The sequence below is a fragment of the Engraulis encrasicolus genome, chromosome 9 (genome assembly GCF_034702125.1).
Source record: "Engraulis encrasicolus isolate BLACKSEA-1 chromosome 9, IST_EnEncr_1.0, whole genome shotgun sequence".
NCBI classification, from domain to species: Eukaryota; Metazoa; Chordata; class Actinopteri; order Clupeiformes; family Engraulidae; genus Engraulis; species Engraulis encrasicolus.
Window position 1 is genome coordinate 37,548,361 of NC_085865.1, and position 17,111 is coordinate 37,565,471.

At 42.5% G+C, this 17,111-nt stretch overlaps 1 protein-coding gene across 1 annotated transcript; it reads left to right on the top strand.

Annotated features, from left to right (window-relative positions):
- The first annotated feature begins 191 nt into the window (after nt 1-191).
- On the top strand, nt 192-16,325 carry nom1 (nucleolar protein with MIF4G domain 1). Its single transcript, XM_063207085.1, has 12 exons — nt 192-1,504; nt 1,665-1,777; nt 2,547-2,684; nt 4,145-4,202; nt 4,490-4,816; nt 5,112-5,222; nt 6,647-6,820; nt 8,775-8,896; nt 9,868-10,000; nt 14,242-14,373; nt 14,534-14,643; nt 15,400-16,325. The coding sequence occupies exons 1-12, from the start codon at nt 431-433 to the stop codon at nt 15,575-15,577; spliced, it is 2,670 nt and encodes an 889-aa protein (XP_063063155.1). The 5' UTR covers nt 192-430; the 3' UTR covers nt 15,578-16,325.
- Nucleotides 16,326-17,111: the final 786 nt, after the last annotated feature.

Consider the following 17,111-nt stretch of genomic DNA (forward strand, 5'->3'; position numbering starts at 1 on the left):
ATGTATGTAAAGGCGAAATTGAATGCTTCTTATATCCGAAGAAATGTGTAGAATACTATGTTATTGTATTTAAAATATTTTAACATTTAACGCATTGTTTCACTATGAATAACCCATTGATATATGCAATACTATGAAAGCATAAAGCACCAAAGCCGGAAGTACAGTGAGCTCTGTGCGTCGGCCACTTCACTAGTGATCCAGTGATGGCGACCTCCTGTTCCTCACATGTCTTGCTTTTACTTTCTTTAAATTGTTGACTTTTCCCAAAGAGTTAAGAGATTGTGGTATTTTGATTGGCATTCACGGGAGAAACGGCAAACAATTTTGTTCTGCAATTCAGGAGACAAACAGCATTGCATAAACTACACGGCACATTGAGGAGTGAAACGTGTCTCAATGATAGCTATTTGACATAGCTAACGTAAACATGAAACCCAAAGGAAGGCCAGGTAAGAGGAAGGGAGGTAAGTTTAAATCAGACGACATGCTTCAACGATTTAAAACATCGGTTCAAGGTTATGTTGAGCGGAAAGCTGGTGGTGCTGAAACAGCCGAGCAGGATCCAAGGTTTAACTTTGTCGCGAAGAAAAGCCGAAAGGAGATGCGTAAAGAGAAACGCAAAATGAAAAAGGCAAAAATGAGAGACCATCACATGAAGCATGCCGTTTCCACAGCTGTCACTGAAGTACAGCAAGTACAAAACAGTTCCCTGCCAGCAGGGAAGAAGCAAGGCAAGGGCCTGACAGGTGAAACCAAAAAAGCAACTGCAGACAACACGACCTCCCCCAAAGAGGAGAAAAAGAAGGCAAAAGAAAAGAAGGAGAACGCACACGTGGACTCAAAGGTCTTAATGGCTCAGGAGAGACAACAGTATCAGTTGCCGCTCAATAAAAAGAATAAGCAGTCTTTAATCGACGCCAACGTCGACGAAGACAAAGAAATCAAGAGACTGGAGAAACTTCTGGGGCTCAATAAAAGGAGAAACAAACAGACTCTTCCTCAGTCTTTTGCTGCAGAGGGACTCGACTACATTTTAGGCGTTTTGGATGCAGGAGCTGCGGGTATGGACGATAGTGATGATGAAGAAACTGCTGACAAAGCGAAAGATAAGTTGAAAAAACTGGAGAACAGTGAATCAGACATGTCGGAGGAGGATGATGATGATGATGATGATGATGGACTAGACGATATCCTTGAGGGGGATAGTGAAGAAGATGATGAGGAGGAGGAAGAAGAGGAGCAGGATGAGGAGGAGGGAGATGAGGAAGAGGAGGGTGGGGTAGACATAATGGATTACATTGAAGAGGAGGATGAGGAAGAGGAGAGTCGGGTAGACATAATGGATACCATTGTAGAGGAGGATGAGGAAGAGGAGGAGGAGGATAAGGACAAGGAAGGTGATGCGATGGAGGAAGATGCTGCCGATGAGTCTGTGGAGGAAGGCACCAGAGACCACCCCAGTGCAGAGGACCAGAGCACATCTGATGAACACAACAAAACAGTAAGTCTCATCTTGACACTTTGTCTCAAATTACTTTGTAAAGTTCTTAATATTGAATGTTAGATGAACATGTCAAAACAGGAAGTATTGTTTTCTTACTTGGTGAGTACTTTCCCACAGTTACTTATTGAGTTCTCATGATGGATGTTTGTGTGTTAAGGCCAGTTTGCCATCGGGGAAGTACATCCCCCCTCAACTACGAGGAGCAATGGACAGCAAGCGCAAAGCTGAGTTGGAGAAACTGAAGAAGAGTGTGAAAGGACTGGTGAACAGGTATGTCTGTGTGTACATTATGACACCAACTACTGATTCATAGTTCAGTCTGAGAAGTGTCGCGTTGCGGCAGTACAACATGACACTTCTCGGACTGCACCATCAATCAGTGGCAGTGGCAGAAGTAATATGGCATAAGTCTAAGCAGAACTGTAAATTAACTTTTTTCACCACCAGCCAAAATTGTTAGTAGATGTTGATCTTACCAGCCAAACACGCACTCACTAAGGGGTCAAAGTGGCTGGTAAATTGGTCTTTTTTACTAGCCAAATTGAAACTTCATCAGCAGTTGGCTGGTGTCAATTTAGAGCCTTGGTAAGTAATATGGCATACCTTAGTATTGATTACTGCAAGTCTTTGCATCCGCTATTCATTCTTTCAGTGATCACTAGTTACACTCCAATTACACTGCTCTGTTAACAGTGTTTTCAGCTTATTAACATGTGCTAACTCTTGTTTTTTGAACCTGAACCTGAAACTTAAGCATAAGCTTTCCACACCAGTTTTTGGTGCCAATAGCCACAGTAACAAGGGCACCATTAACCATCTGGGGTCTATATCTGAGAGAGTACATGAAGGTTGGCGAGAGCTTCAACAAAGCCGTTTTTTCTTCTTCCTTTAGAGTGTTGACCAAAATAATGTATAACTGGAAAGTAAGAACACACTAAGGAAAGCAAAACGCCAAAACGTGTCTGTGCTAGACAGTAACAGTAGCCTCAGTATGTAACGTGCTCCACTAATGGTGTGTGGTGTGTATGTCCATTGCTAGGCTGAGCGAGGCCAACCTGCCGTCCATCAGTGGCCAGCTGGAGGAGCTGTACATGACCAGCAGCAGGAAGGACATGAGTGACACCCTGACGGACATCCTGCTGGCAGCCTGTGTCACCCCCGCCCTCATGCCCGACAGGTGGGTGCAGTATGGGTTGCTAGGTAGCTTATTACCTGGCCTGGATTGCACCTAAGCTGATATTGTCATTAATATGCAACAAATGAGTATTTTTTCTGAATACATTAAATGTAAACTATACGATAAAATGCCACCAGTGCTTAACCACCATAACCCTAATAAACAAATAAATGAATAGGCTACACTATTTAGACATTTAGACATTGTCAGTGGACCTAAAGGTGAAACAATGAGTGAACAGTGATCCCTTGAAATAATGGAATCGTCCCTTATTTAGAAACAAAAGTGCTGTTCCATATAGAGCTGAAACTGAGCCCACAATTTGGTTAAAATGCAGGAAATTGCATCTAAGAAAATAAAAAATTTTAGGTTAGGTATTGCAATGTAACCCTGTCTGTCTGTCTGCTTCTCTGTTGGTCTGTGTTTCCGCCTCTCCACCCGCATTGCATTGTGTTGCCAGCAGGTGGCACCAAATACACATCATGTGCATCTAGCATTGGCCAGGGAGCCAGGTTGCCATCTCTGATTGCTCTTGTTTGCCTTGCAGTCACTCCTAAGTGGAGTTCCCCTTTTTTCTTTGGTGCTCATTGGTGTAATGTGGCCAAGTAAACAGTATACAAATGGCAACCTTGAATGCCTCAGATTTCCTCTAACCTTCTCTGTAATTTAATTGAAAGTACAGGGTGTCACCCCTGCACTCATGCCTGACAGCTTGGTACATTGTGACTTAGGATCTTATCTGTATTTTGTCCTTTGTTTTGGAGGCTAATGTGACGGAGGTGGTCCTACACAGTTTGTCCCCCTTGGGACGCGAACCTGCCACCTCGTCAACTACATCGGTTTGGCAATGGGAGTCACAGTACGAGCGCGCTGAGCTAAAGGGCCGGTACGATAGCCCAATGCTACCGCACGGTATTGAGGCTTCGGGAGGGAGGTTTACTAACGTTCCACGCCACACTCGGCTAGTTGGCCTCCGTTACACTGACGTCAATGAAGTAATTTTTTACTCAAGATGACTGTCATACACGCAAGGAATTTGTCTACTCATGTTTCATAACATGAACATTATTTAGGATAATTATAACAAATGTGAGTAACAATTGCCTACATTCTTGTCGTTTGTTCAGTGGTGTGCTTTGGTTTTCATGTGTCTGTAATTTGCTAACAAACCCTCATGAACACAAAAGCTTGAGGCAAGGCTGGCACACTGTCTGTTTTAAATTGGCCCCATATCTCTAGGTAATTCTGGAGATACGCAGAGTTATATAAAGTAGAAGTACTTTTACTGATGTAATTACAACACTAGTAGTATGCTTTTACAATGTTGTAACCATGTAATATCTTATCCCATGTGTTGTAATTACATTTGTAAGACTACTTCTACTTTATACAACTCTGGAGAGAAGTCTCTTTTTCAAGTGCTGAATTAATCACATCAGTTTGTCTTCTATCTCCAACAGGCTTCTGATGGAGCATATTCTCCTGGTCAGTGTGCTGCATTACACTGTGGGCCTGGAGGTGAGTGCTGTCCCAGCATGCCTTTCATTGTCTCGCTTGTCACATTATATGCAAAGTTGTTGGGTTAAGAAAGCATATAGTGTGATCTCAGAATTATGCCCTGATAGTATAGTTGTATTACATAGTTTTATACAGTGTTGTTGTTTGCTCTGTATCAACGCCCGGCTAACATCATATTTTTAGTGCTATTAATTTATTGAAATTTTGTATATAACAATGTGAATGCATGTAGGAAGGAACAGTAGAAAACAATTAAATAGCATACATGGATTTGTTTCCTATAACAGGTAGGGGCCCAGTTTCTGGAGACGGTGGTGCGCAAGTTTGACGAACTGTACCGTCAGCAGCCGCGGGAGGGTAAGGAGTGTGATAACCTGGTCGCCATGGTGGCCCACCTCTACAACTTCCAGGTGGTGCACTCTCTCCTCATCTTCGACATCCTCAAGAGGCTGCTGGGAGCCTTCTCGGAGAAGGACATCGAGCTGGCGCTGTTCCTGCTGAAGACGGTGGGATTCGCCCTGAGGAAGGACGATCCCCTGGCCCTCAAGGAGCTCATCACAGAGGCCCAGCGCAAGGCCAGCGACGCCGGGGCCAAGTTCAAAGATCAGACCCGGGTAAGGACTCTGGTTGATTGTGGACCGGTTGTGAGTTTTATGCATTCATCATCATCTTGAAAGATCAGAAAAAAATTACACTACTACCCCATTTCACTATGGCTGTGAACAACATAAATGTTTGAAGATGAAAAAACATATGCCAAGTTATCTTGTGGTGTTCTGTCCCGTTTATTTTCACAGTCCCATGCATGCAACTCCATACACCACTATTTCACATGGTCTGTCATTTGAAAACTGCTCCGGTTTTTGGAGGGTTGGCACATGACATTTTATAAGTGTGTGTATTATGCAGGTGCGCTTCATGCTGGAGACTATGATGGCCCTGAAGAACAATGACATGCGGAAGATTCCGGGCTATGACCCAGAACCCGTGGAGAAACTCAGGAAACTGCAAAGGACTCTGGTAAATAAAACCTTGGCTTTTACTGTCCACACGATAATTGTCGTTATAACTTGCATGCATCTTGTATCATTTATAAGTTGCTGGAAATGGACAAAATTCCAGGGGCCTCATTTATCAAGCGTTCTTAGGCACAGATCTGTGCGTAAAGCATGCGTGCGATCATTCCTGAGCAAAGTGTGGGATTTATGAACATGTACTTGAACATAGAAATGTGCCTAAATCTACGCACACCTCAGACCATGCGTGCGAGTGGAAGAAACACGAAATTGCAAATAATATTGACCATGCAAGGAACGGTTTGCTTTGAATGACAATGGAGTATGACAGTGTGCTATTTTACAGCGCTTTCGTCCTTTTACTTATTTTGAAACACTGTCCTCCTCCTGTCGAAAGCACCTCCACTTCTGCCGCGGAAATGTTTCTATATCCGCACTTCCCGCCAGCGCTTCGACTGGCGCGTGTTGTCCGCGTGTGTTTATGTGTGTCCAAACAGGGTTGCGCGCCTTCGAATGAACATTGCATTTGAATATATTTTAATACCATATATGGTTATTTGGAGGCGTTTCGGGATGCAAATTACCCAGAATGCGCGCGTGCACAGTGAGTTGGAAGGTGTGTGATTTATCATGCAGACGTGTGCGTAGGAGCAGCCAACGCACGTTTGATAAATCCCGATTTTTCTGTACTTGCGAACATTCTAAATTTCACTCGTAAGACAAAATTTAGAATACATTTTACCACCCAATGATAAATGAGGCCCCAGACATTTCAATTCCAGACATTTAGGGGCTGTCAATGGCTGGTGGTAAACTGTCGTCTCTGTCTTCTGAAAGCACATTGCTGTAATATCAACTTTTTGGACATTAGGGGGCAGTGTTTCTCTACTTCAACACTGCCATTCCTAATGCAAGGCAAGGACCGCCATTAGCTTTTCAAAGCTACAATAATGCTGCCAATCACCCAGTTTAATGACTCCTTAATAGATTCACCTTGCAAGTAGCCGATAAAAAGTACAGTTTCAAAGGTTGATGTGATTGTTTAAATGCTTTCCCATTCCATTCACATCATCACTGACAGTTAGCTGCTGGGCAATACCATTAGGATTGTTCACATGAGTCTGTCAGTTTGTGTTGTGTCCTGCTCTTGTGCTTGTTCTTTATGGTATTTTTTTCTTCTCCTGTCTTGGATAAATTATGTTTTTCCAAAACAAAGGTGTACCTGTATTTTTTTCATTTATAGTTATAACTGGACAACTTAATGAAAAAATATATAATTGGACCTATTGGATTTTGCAGTAACTATAAATAACAATATTGCAGCATTATCATATTGTCATTAACCACATTATATATTATTGACTTAACATTTTGTGATGATGACTGATGATATTTTTGACTTCATTTGTGTCCATTTCTTGTCTGCAGATCCATCGCACGGCTTCAGGCAGTGACGTGAAGCTGCGGGTGTCCCTGGAGAATCTTCTGGAAGCAGAGCAGGTGGGCCGCTGGTGGATAGTGGGCTCCTCCTGGAGCGGCGCCCCCATGATTGGAGACAGTAGCAGCAAGGCCACACCACAGACCTCCACCTCAGCTGGACAGGTAGGCTAGTCAACAGCTATCTCCAGGGGCACCGCCAAAAATTTTGGGCCCCATGAAAGATTCCAATTTTGGGCCCCTTTAAGGGCCCCTGTCAGCGCTGTCAGCGCTTGGGCCTAAAGAATCTGTAACACCTTTCCTTCCCAAGCTGCACCCATGGCTGTCTCCATGCATAATGCATATATACTATGCATTATGCATCTATCTATCCATACCTCTGTGGTATTTTTCAGTCCCTTCCTTCGTATGTGGCTACTCAACATCTTTGCGTTATGCATAATACATAACCTACGATTTCCAACCCTCTAACCCGATGTATCATTCATGTATCATTGTGCTTGATAAAATACAGTTTTTGTTTTGAGTTTTTAATGAGTAAAATGGTGATATGATGGAAATATTAGTTAAAAAACCCCACAAAGCTTCATTGCTGTATAGGTTCTGGCTGTTAAAGCACTGAGTGAGTGCATGTTTTTTTCCATTTCATTGTGACACAGAAGGCTATTCTGCCCAAAGCCAACATTGAAACGAAGAATAATGCCCTCAAAGTTCTGGTGTTAGGTTGGATAAGTCAAGTCAAGTCAAGTGTACTTTATTGTCTTTATAGAAATCTATGTAACAGGGTTAGCACAGAAGTTTGATATTGCATTTGACCAGTCTCCCATGTTCAGTTAAACTAAACATACATATAAGCCATTGACAAAAATCACACACACACACACACACACACACACACACACACACACACACACACACACACACACACACACACACACACACACACACACACACACACACACACACACACACACACACACACGGTGCAGTAAAAACTAAGAGACAAGAAGTTACGTATTTTCGCTGATGCATTCACTCACAATACAAGACAACCACAGCCACAAACACATGGCAGTAGAAAAAACAACATACTGATACAATACATGTACAATACACACACACACACACACACACACACACACAGTGTGAATAAAGAGGACAAACATACTGATAATTAGGGCTGGGTATTGCAGCTATGTTCCTGTATCGATTCGATTTCGATTCTGAGGGTTTTGAATCGATTAATCACGATTCGATTCAATTCAATTCGATTCACTCCGAATCGATTCAATCCGTTCCCTTTTTGGTGCAAGGATTTCCCCCAAAAGATGCTGTTGCCTATTTTTATATAAAAATGTCAAAGGGCTGTGGCTTGACAGTGTTAACAGATTGCTAATTTGTAATAAGTAGGCCTAGGCCTAATTGACTAATACCTACTGGGTATTTTCCATAGACCTAAATGACACAAAAAGAACAAAAAGAAAAAGAGCAAAAAAATCGATTTTGTGCCCTGTGAATCGATTATGTGAATTTTAAATGATATTGATCGATTATCGATTGAATCGATTATTTTACCCAGCCCTACTGATAATGTTCTCATACTGCAAATTTGACATGGCAATATCTCTAAAACGGGGGCACGTTTGGACTGGCCATAAGGCTTTGTCAATATGACAATATGAAGTTATTGCAATTTGCCTTTGTAGGGCAGTATTGTGTTTCCAATATCATAATGATAACTGTATTGACATTGTATTCAGTAGCTGGCATCTCACCATGTCTGTCATTTAGATAAAGTGGATCAGAGGAAGGGGGAGAGACATGCTTGCTGTAAGCTACAGATATCAAAAATAGATGTCTAGTTTAATATTAGTCTTATAATTGTCTATTAAGTGTTGCCTGCATGACGGAGGCGCTGAGAAGCTCCTCCAAACTTACCAAATGTGGTCACAGATCATGTAGATCAGTAAGATGAATTCAGAAGTGCTCGCTTTGACCCTGTTAGACGTCGATTAACCACATAAATGGCACTTGACATATAAGATTTTTAAAAAAAGATACAAAAAAACATACTGATATGTGTTTTAAAATGTTTTTGTGGCGATTCTTCTGCTTCTAGTTCAGTGCTAAGGTGCTGGATCTTGCAAGGAAACAGAGGATGAACACAGACATCAGGAGGAACATCTTCTGTGTCATTATGACCAGTGAAGACTACCTGGATGCCTTTGAGAAACTACTGAGGTCAGATTTTCTTTCTCACAAGTCAATTTTCCTCTGGACAATGTTTTTTTTTACCTTAAATGTATTTATTTAAACTTCATTATAACTAATGACTTCATTTTAACTATTCATTATAATGCCATTGTAAATCAATCCACTTTTTTTTGCTATTTTTTCTGTAGAAACTTTAAGTGCACATGCTGTTGGCAAATGGTTTGTGAAGTGAGAAACTGTGTCACAAGGTGGCAGTAATAGTCAAGTGTTTATGGAGATTCCTCAAAAACAAAATACACGGAAACTTCAGAGTGAAGTGTTTTCTATTGCAAAAGGAAAGAATAGCGAGCGCTCTATAGTCTTTTCCCCAGGTTGAAGGGGTGCATCTGGTTATTTTATAGTGTTGTGCATTGGCACTGCCCTCACGATCTGATCACGTTTCGGGAGGTAGCGTTTCGATTCGATTCTATGCCATCCGATCCGATCCGATTCAATTCTACAATGCATTGCAATGCATTACATTTATACTGAAAGCAAAGCAAATGTTTAATCAGTCATGATGAGGCAATACAAGTAGTCAGATACTGAGCAACAATTTATTGGCTGTTTTCTGTGTCCGTCTGTATCAGTCTGTATCAGTCTGTATCAGTCTTGCAATGTTTTGAAGTGCTTTTATTTAATTTAACATTCATTTGCTCCCGAAATATCCATGGAAGTAATTGAAACTTAAAAAAATTGCCGGATCGATTCTGCAACTTGCCGGATCGATTCTGGACCGTCCATGCCCCGCATTGGATTGCATCGCCAAATAGATCATTGTTGACACCACTATTGTTTTAGGGCTTGACAGACTTTTGACGTCCTGATGAAGGCCAGACGGCTGAAACCGGTCTGCGTTTTTAGCATGTTTATCCCGATGTAAAATAAAGGGTTTTTAATACTTCAACTATACCCTGACTCAAAGGAGAGTGTTTTCTTTTCCACCGTTGTCTGCTCAGGCTGGGCTTGAAAGACCAGCAGGAGCGGGAGATTGTCCATGTCCTCGTCGACTGCTGTCTTCAGGAGAAGGCCTTCAACGCCTTCTACGCCGTCCTGGCAGACAAGTTCTGCTCTCACGATCGACGCTTTCAGGTGTGTTGTCAGAGGCTCGGTTACATTACATTACATTACATTACATTACATTACCTTGCATTTTGCAGACACTTTTATCCATCACGTCTTAGACAAGGTGATCTAATCGGTCACTCCTACTGCACCTCAGTCATGGACTGCTTCTATTCAAAGATCAGTAATTTTGTTTTAAACACTGAAACAGAAGCATTACAACAACTACAAAATATTAGTCCCTGTGGCAATTCCGGCCTAGTCTATGGGAAAGCATAGTTGTGTGGACATAGAAACTAAGGGAAACTACCTTTACACTGAGGGGAAAAGCCATTGTTTAACATGTTTATAGCAGTGATGTGTTTATCTGATGTGTTTTAAAGGCCAACTTCCGATAAAAAAAAGTTTTACCTGCTCCTTTTTCAAAATCGGATGGTCACCGCAAACTCACATTCAAGGCTTCATAGTGGTGTGTCACCTCGCCTGGCTGTGTTTCCCAATTGACATAAACCAGGGCAATTAGTTTTTTAAGTGGGCCACATTTTGAAACCATGAAGTCAAGGTGGCCGCACATGTCCGCGGCCGTCACAGGCCTAGGTGGTAATAAAACTTTTCAAACAATAAAAGCTAGCTTTAATCTTAACATCGAATGTTCAATGTATCCTACAAGGCAGGCCAGAGATTCACAACAAAAGAGAATCATTTGCTGTCCATGCAATATCAAAACTGCTGTTTTGCTACAGCATTACTCCAATAATCTGCAGGACGGACTATCATACACTCCCTGGATTTATACCTCACTGGGATCTTCCTGGTTAAATAAAGGTCATAATAATAGTTTAAAAAAAATACACTGTGCAATACAATTAGCACAATGTTCTGTATTGGAGTATTTGGACACACAATATTGCAGTATTGTTCAATGAATTAATTGCACAATTAATTAATTGCACAGTTCAATGACTAATGTTATCTGACCTCACAAACTATACAACAGATATCTGTGGCCTCTTTAGTGAATATTGAAAACTAATTGTTACTGTAAATCACCACCAGAAAAAATCACGGAAACAAATGGATAACAGGGGACGTTTGCAGTTGTAGCCTATACAAAACTGCAAGCCATCTTGAAATCATAAATTAGTGACCGCATCCTGAATTGGAACGAACATTACGTGCATGAGTGACCAACTGTATTTCTGTAGCCATGCACGCTGCCAGACGCATGTTGTTAGGCGCTTTGAACTGAGTTGTCAAGTCGAAGAAGCTGCGTTCTGATGCGCCTCTGATATCCCCCGCCTCTAGACTGAGAGTTGACTTATGCCCGCTGTCTCGTCTGCACTCCCCTCCCTACTTGACGGTCACACTTTTTTCTTTCACGTGGATACAGACATTTAGGCTTGGTGCACAATTCAAATGCACACACGTCTTGTACAATGTTCATCAGCATTGACGTGTTGTTTTGTCGGACTTCGTAGATTGCATTTATTTTGAGAAGATAACGGCTAGATGCTGCCTTGCCTCCGTGTTGCATGAACTGTGTTGTCAAACTGTACCTCCGTTGTAAGACGCCGCATACAGTAGCTCAATCGTTCAGTCGGCACCTCTGATCATTTCCCCCACTAGACTGCGTTATGCCCGCTGTCTCGTCTGCACTCTCCCCCTACTTGACGGTCACATCTTTCCTTCACGTGGCTATACGGAAATTTAGACTACTTGGCATTTCAAATGCACACACGTATTGTGCAATGTTCATCAGCATTGACGTCTTTTGTCGGACTACGTAGATTTCATTCATTTTAAGAACATAACTGCTTGATGCAGCCTTGCCTCCGTGTTGTATGAACTGTGTTGTCAAACTGTGGGCTATCTCCATTGTAAGACGCCGCACAAGTAGTTCAGTTTTTCAGTCAGCAACTGTTCCATAACAAGCACAGACCTACTGCTACCTCAGTCTCATTACTGCAGGTGGGAGATTGTTTTTCAACTTAGGCCTATTTCAAACACATCTCAGACGCAGGCACCTCTCACAATGCAGCATTGGCATGCTGAGATGCGTGTGCACTGCCGCGCATTGCGTGTTGCGCAATGGCACCCTGTAGGCTACTCGTCCGACGACAAATAGCCTAATCTAAAAATATTTGTTGGTTTAAGTCCCCAAACTGGCATATTGAGATTGCAAAACTATTTGGGAGTTAGAGAGGGAGACAAACCAACTGGTTTTCGCGCGGGTTTAAAATGTTAATTTAGCCTGGAGACTCCCCAATGCCGTTTCACTGTTGTGACTGGCCACCAGATCTGGGCCGCATCTGGCCCGCAGGCCGGCAATTGAATAGCCCTGCCCCTGACATAAACAATGCAGAGTCACGAGCGAATCACGAAAGCCTGTCTGTGTTGCGTCACATCGAAAGAAGGCGTTGCCCACATGGGTTTATGTCGACCCATTTTTCTAAAAACCTGGTGGCCCAAAACCTAGCTTAGCCTAGCTATCAGCTGGTTGCTACTCTCAGATACACACAGAGCACACAGCCAGTTTACATACAGCCTCCCCACTCTAGTCGACCCATATGCCTGCAGTTCGCCTAGGGGTCGCTGTAGAGAAAGCACAGCCCTGAATGGATCCTGCACGCCTCCGTTGGCACCCCTATAGTACAGTACCACCCGGTACCATAACCTTTAGAATCTCTCTGCAGAGCAGGAGGAGGGAGCCAATCAGAGACGGATATCCACGAGAAACCCAGAAAACCCTCTCGTTTGTCCACAAGCCACCTTGCTGGCTTGCAAAAACGGCTTGAAACAAAGCAACCAGAACGTTTTTGTTTTTTTTAAACGGGACCAACGCGTAACGCATTCAATAACAATGGGGAACACAGCCGTATTAATGAAATAACGATGAGAGGACATCTTTAAGTCAATTCCAAGTCTAAACTCAATTTGACAAAACATGTAATTACTACCTGATGAATCGTCACAGATATAAGGTTTTTCCTGAACTCAAACCAGGAAAAGTCTTCCCCCACTGCAAAGGTGTGAGTCTCTCTCTCTCTCTCTCTCTCTCTCTCTCTCTCTCTCTCTCTCTCTCTCTCTCTCTCTCTCTCTCTCTCTCTCTCTCTCTCTCTGCCTCTCTCTTAAATCTGTGTGCTCTTCACACCGTCCCAACAAAGGCCACTACCACCACCACCCCTGTGACCTTGTTCCCCTCCCCACCTCCACCCAGATATCTGATAAGCATTGTCCCCCACCATAGCTCTTCTGAAGGGCCCCCTTGTCTGTCTTACCGCTGGAAGTCGGGGAAGTTTGCTTTTCCCGGCCCGAATAGGATGAAGGTGTTTCCGGTTGTAAAACAGTTTTTCCGCTTAATGACGCCTATTACAGATTATCCTTGTGTCTTCTGGCACTGGTTTATCTCCCAGGTGTTAATTCAGATAAGGTGATGTAGCCGTTACAGGTAATCTGCTGATAGTGCGGCGGGCACTGCAAGGCCCTTTGTGAGTTGGAAGTGTAAGAAGACAAAGAGTTGAGTTCATGTATTCAATAGACTTTTTTTTCTCCAATGAATACAAATGAATTAAAGTCTTCAGGATCTCCTCGCCAGGCTTGGGAAGTGATATTACGTCACCAACAGTTGTAGATTTTTGTCATGCTGTAGAGATGGGGGAGAAATGAAAAAATTCCCAACTCCAACTCCCATTGTCATTGTGACACAGCACTCCACAGCACACAAGTGTTCACTGCACACTGCACACAATGATATTGCATTTATGCCTCACCCGTGCAAGGGGGCAGCCCCCAATGGCGCCCCAAGGGAGCAGTGCGGCGGGATGGTACCATGCTCAAGGTACCTCAGTCATGGAGGAGGATGGGGGAGAGCACTGGTTAATTACTCCCCCCATCAACCTGGCAGGTTGGGAGTCGAACTGGTAACCTTTGGGCTACAAGTCTGAAGCCCTAAGCGCTTACCCATGACTGCCCGTAACAATGATGTATCTCTGTTTGATTTGATAATGTAAGGGTGCATGAATATCAAGAATGGACAACCATTTACATGATACACATGAGAAATAACAATATGTAAAGAATATTTTTTAATACCTTTATTTAACCAGGATTAAGACTTAAGTGCCTCTTCTGCCAAGGAGTCCTTAGGTGTTTAATATTCATAGAAAATGACATGATTGGGAAAGGGCATTATCGCGTAACATGGAACTTTAATAAGAGTTGTTGAGTTGTACTAATAAAAACAAACTTGTCTGTGTGCTTGTATGCAGATGACGTTCCAGTTCACGCTGTGGGATAAGTTCAAGGAGCTGGCTAACCTCTCCAACAGCACCTTTAGCAACCTGGTGCAGCTGGTCTCTCGCCTGCTGCAGAAGAAGAGCCTCTCCATCGCCATTCTCAAGGTGAGTAGCCTCCACTCACAGCATTTAAACAACTCTGTGTGTGTGCGTGTGTGTGTGTGTGTGTGTGTGTGTGTGTGTGTGTGTGTGTGTGTATGTGTGTGTGTGTTTGCACAAGTAAACTACTACGAAATTGCAATTGCAATTTCACTGTTTTTTACAGGCCATTGAGTTTGGGGAACTGGACAAGCCCAAAGTGAAGTTCCTACGCCAGGTTCTCACTAAACTCCTAAAGGAAACCGAACCAGAGGACCTGATCAACATATTTGGAAGGTATTGTACATTTGCTCGTTTTCTGATTTTGTTTCCTTCTTTCACTTTTTGATTTGTATATGCTAACACGCCCTAAAGATTTACAATACAGATTTTTGCGATTTATTGTTAAACATGGGTTGACATTTTAAATTATCACCCGTTGAGCAGACGGAACGTCTTCTGATTGGCTGAGCAGGTGTCCATTATTCCCTGAGAGAACCTGGGTCAAAGACGTGCAAAATGACATTGTCATTCTGTGTAACGGAGACCTTCTGCTGACTATAACGGTAAAAAAACGTGATTTTTAAATTGTTTCAAGTGAATGGATGACAGCAGAGGATGAATTCACTGGAAAAAAATAAAATAAAAAGAGTCATGGTTTTTACAGTTACAATCAGCAGAAGGTATCCGTTACACTGAATGACAATGCCATTTTGCACGTCTTTGACTCACCTACGATGTCATGCGGGCATGCGTGCGTCTAAGTTGTTTCTTTTCCTAACTTTCTGGCGAACTGCCGTTACTAATTCTAAACTCGAGGTTGCTATGGCCAAGACCCCGTCGTTAATTCTATCGCATTTAGTTGTCAAGCCAAGAGCCAGCCGTTAATTCTATCTGCGCCGTCGGGCCTTGTCCATTATTTCCCGTTTGTTAAATAAAGTTTTTGGAGCTTACACCCAGTGTGCAGACCTGTCTCTCACTTAGTCACTACAAATTTCCCACTTATTTTCAACCTCTCTCTCTCTCTCTCTCTCTCTCTCTCTCTCTGTCCAGGATCTCCGGCGTTCCCAAGCTTGGAATGCTTCGTGAAGGTTTGAAGCTGTTCATCAGCCACTTCCTGCTGAAGAACGCCCAGTCTTTGGAGAACGCCGAGCAGGCCAAGCTGCTGACCGAGAGGGCAGAGGTCGCCACCAAGGCCATGGAGGCCAGAGAGGCCAAACTCAAACTGTAAAACGTGTCACGTGACACACACACACACACACACACACTGTAAAACATGACACACACACACCCGGAGAGGCCAAATTCAAACTGTAAAATGTGTCACACACATGCTCACATTCACACTCAATGGACCTACAGATGGACAATTCAGACGGAGGCATTCAATGGACCTTCAGACAGACAGAGGCACTCAAGACACTCACTGGACCTAGAAAAACAAAGAAAGAATGAGTCTCTGTTTCGTCTGTCTGCTATACACAGAGGGCACGCGAACAAAGAGGACTGCTTGTCTTAAGGACTTCTCCAGGTAGTCCATTCAGCTGCTCTTGTCCCTTGAAGTTTAAAATGGAAGAAATGAACAACAACGCCCAGAATTTGATGTGGTTTTACAGTGGCATTCATAGTAAAATCATATCCTGTCGCATTATGTAATGTGGAAGACATTTTTCCTTTGTTTTATAAGGAATATAACAATTTCGCAGTCTAAATATGGACAATGATACCTGTCAGATATTGTATGGTTTTCTAAAAGTGTGTTTTAAACCTCGGATTGTTATAAAACAGAAGAACTAAATACTATTTTTAAGGCTTTTTAATTACATGGATTGCTGTGAATGATTGTGGTTCTGTGTCTGAAAGAAAGTTGACGATCGTGTCCGATAGATCTGTTATGTTGCAAACAGGAGTATCTGTTTAAAGACCTCTACTTTGATTAAAGTGTGAAAGTATGTCTTTGCAAAGGGCAGCACATAATACCCATCGGCCTCCAGTCCAGACTGTTTGAATGGCGTCATAAAGAAAACAAAGAAAAGGTACATTCCATATGGATATATATGTTTATCTCTGTTTGAAGGAGATATGTTTTCCCTGTTTGGTATCGGTGGTCTGTAGGATACTATGCAGCCTGGCCTGTGGATAGAGACCACTAGAAAGCAGCAATGAGATAAAGGCCTGAAAGGTGCCCCGTGTAATATTTTTAGCAGTTTCTTTCCAGAATTCATGCTGCCCACTCACAAATGTTACCTTTTCACAAATATTTACCACCATCAAATTATAAGTAATCATTATTGCACTTTTCATACATGAAAAGGCGGATCTTCTCCATGTCTGCCACTTAGAATTTCCAGAAATAGACATGTTTAGCTGCAAAACTTACTATACTTTGGTCATACAAGTAAATACTTTATTATTAAGTTCAAATTCATTAAAAGATGAAATTTGGCAGTAGGCAGCAAAGTTTCAATGAAGAGCATAGTTTGCAATACCAACACTGGCCACCATCCTACACAAAGCCCTTTTAAAAAGACACTATGCAAGTTTGGGTTGGTTTCCTTGTCGAGCAGGGATACATGCTGACATGTTCACAAAAGATCAGCAATCCTTTAAGCCTCTAGTCTATATAAACAACTTCAAACATTGTGAATGCACAGTCATGCAAAGTAAAGAAGAAATCAACCTACTGTTGCACCCCTATCTTCTGTTTACATAATGTCACTTTAGAGTCAACATGCATTTTGCAACCTGTCTTCCATACAATCAAG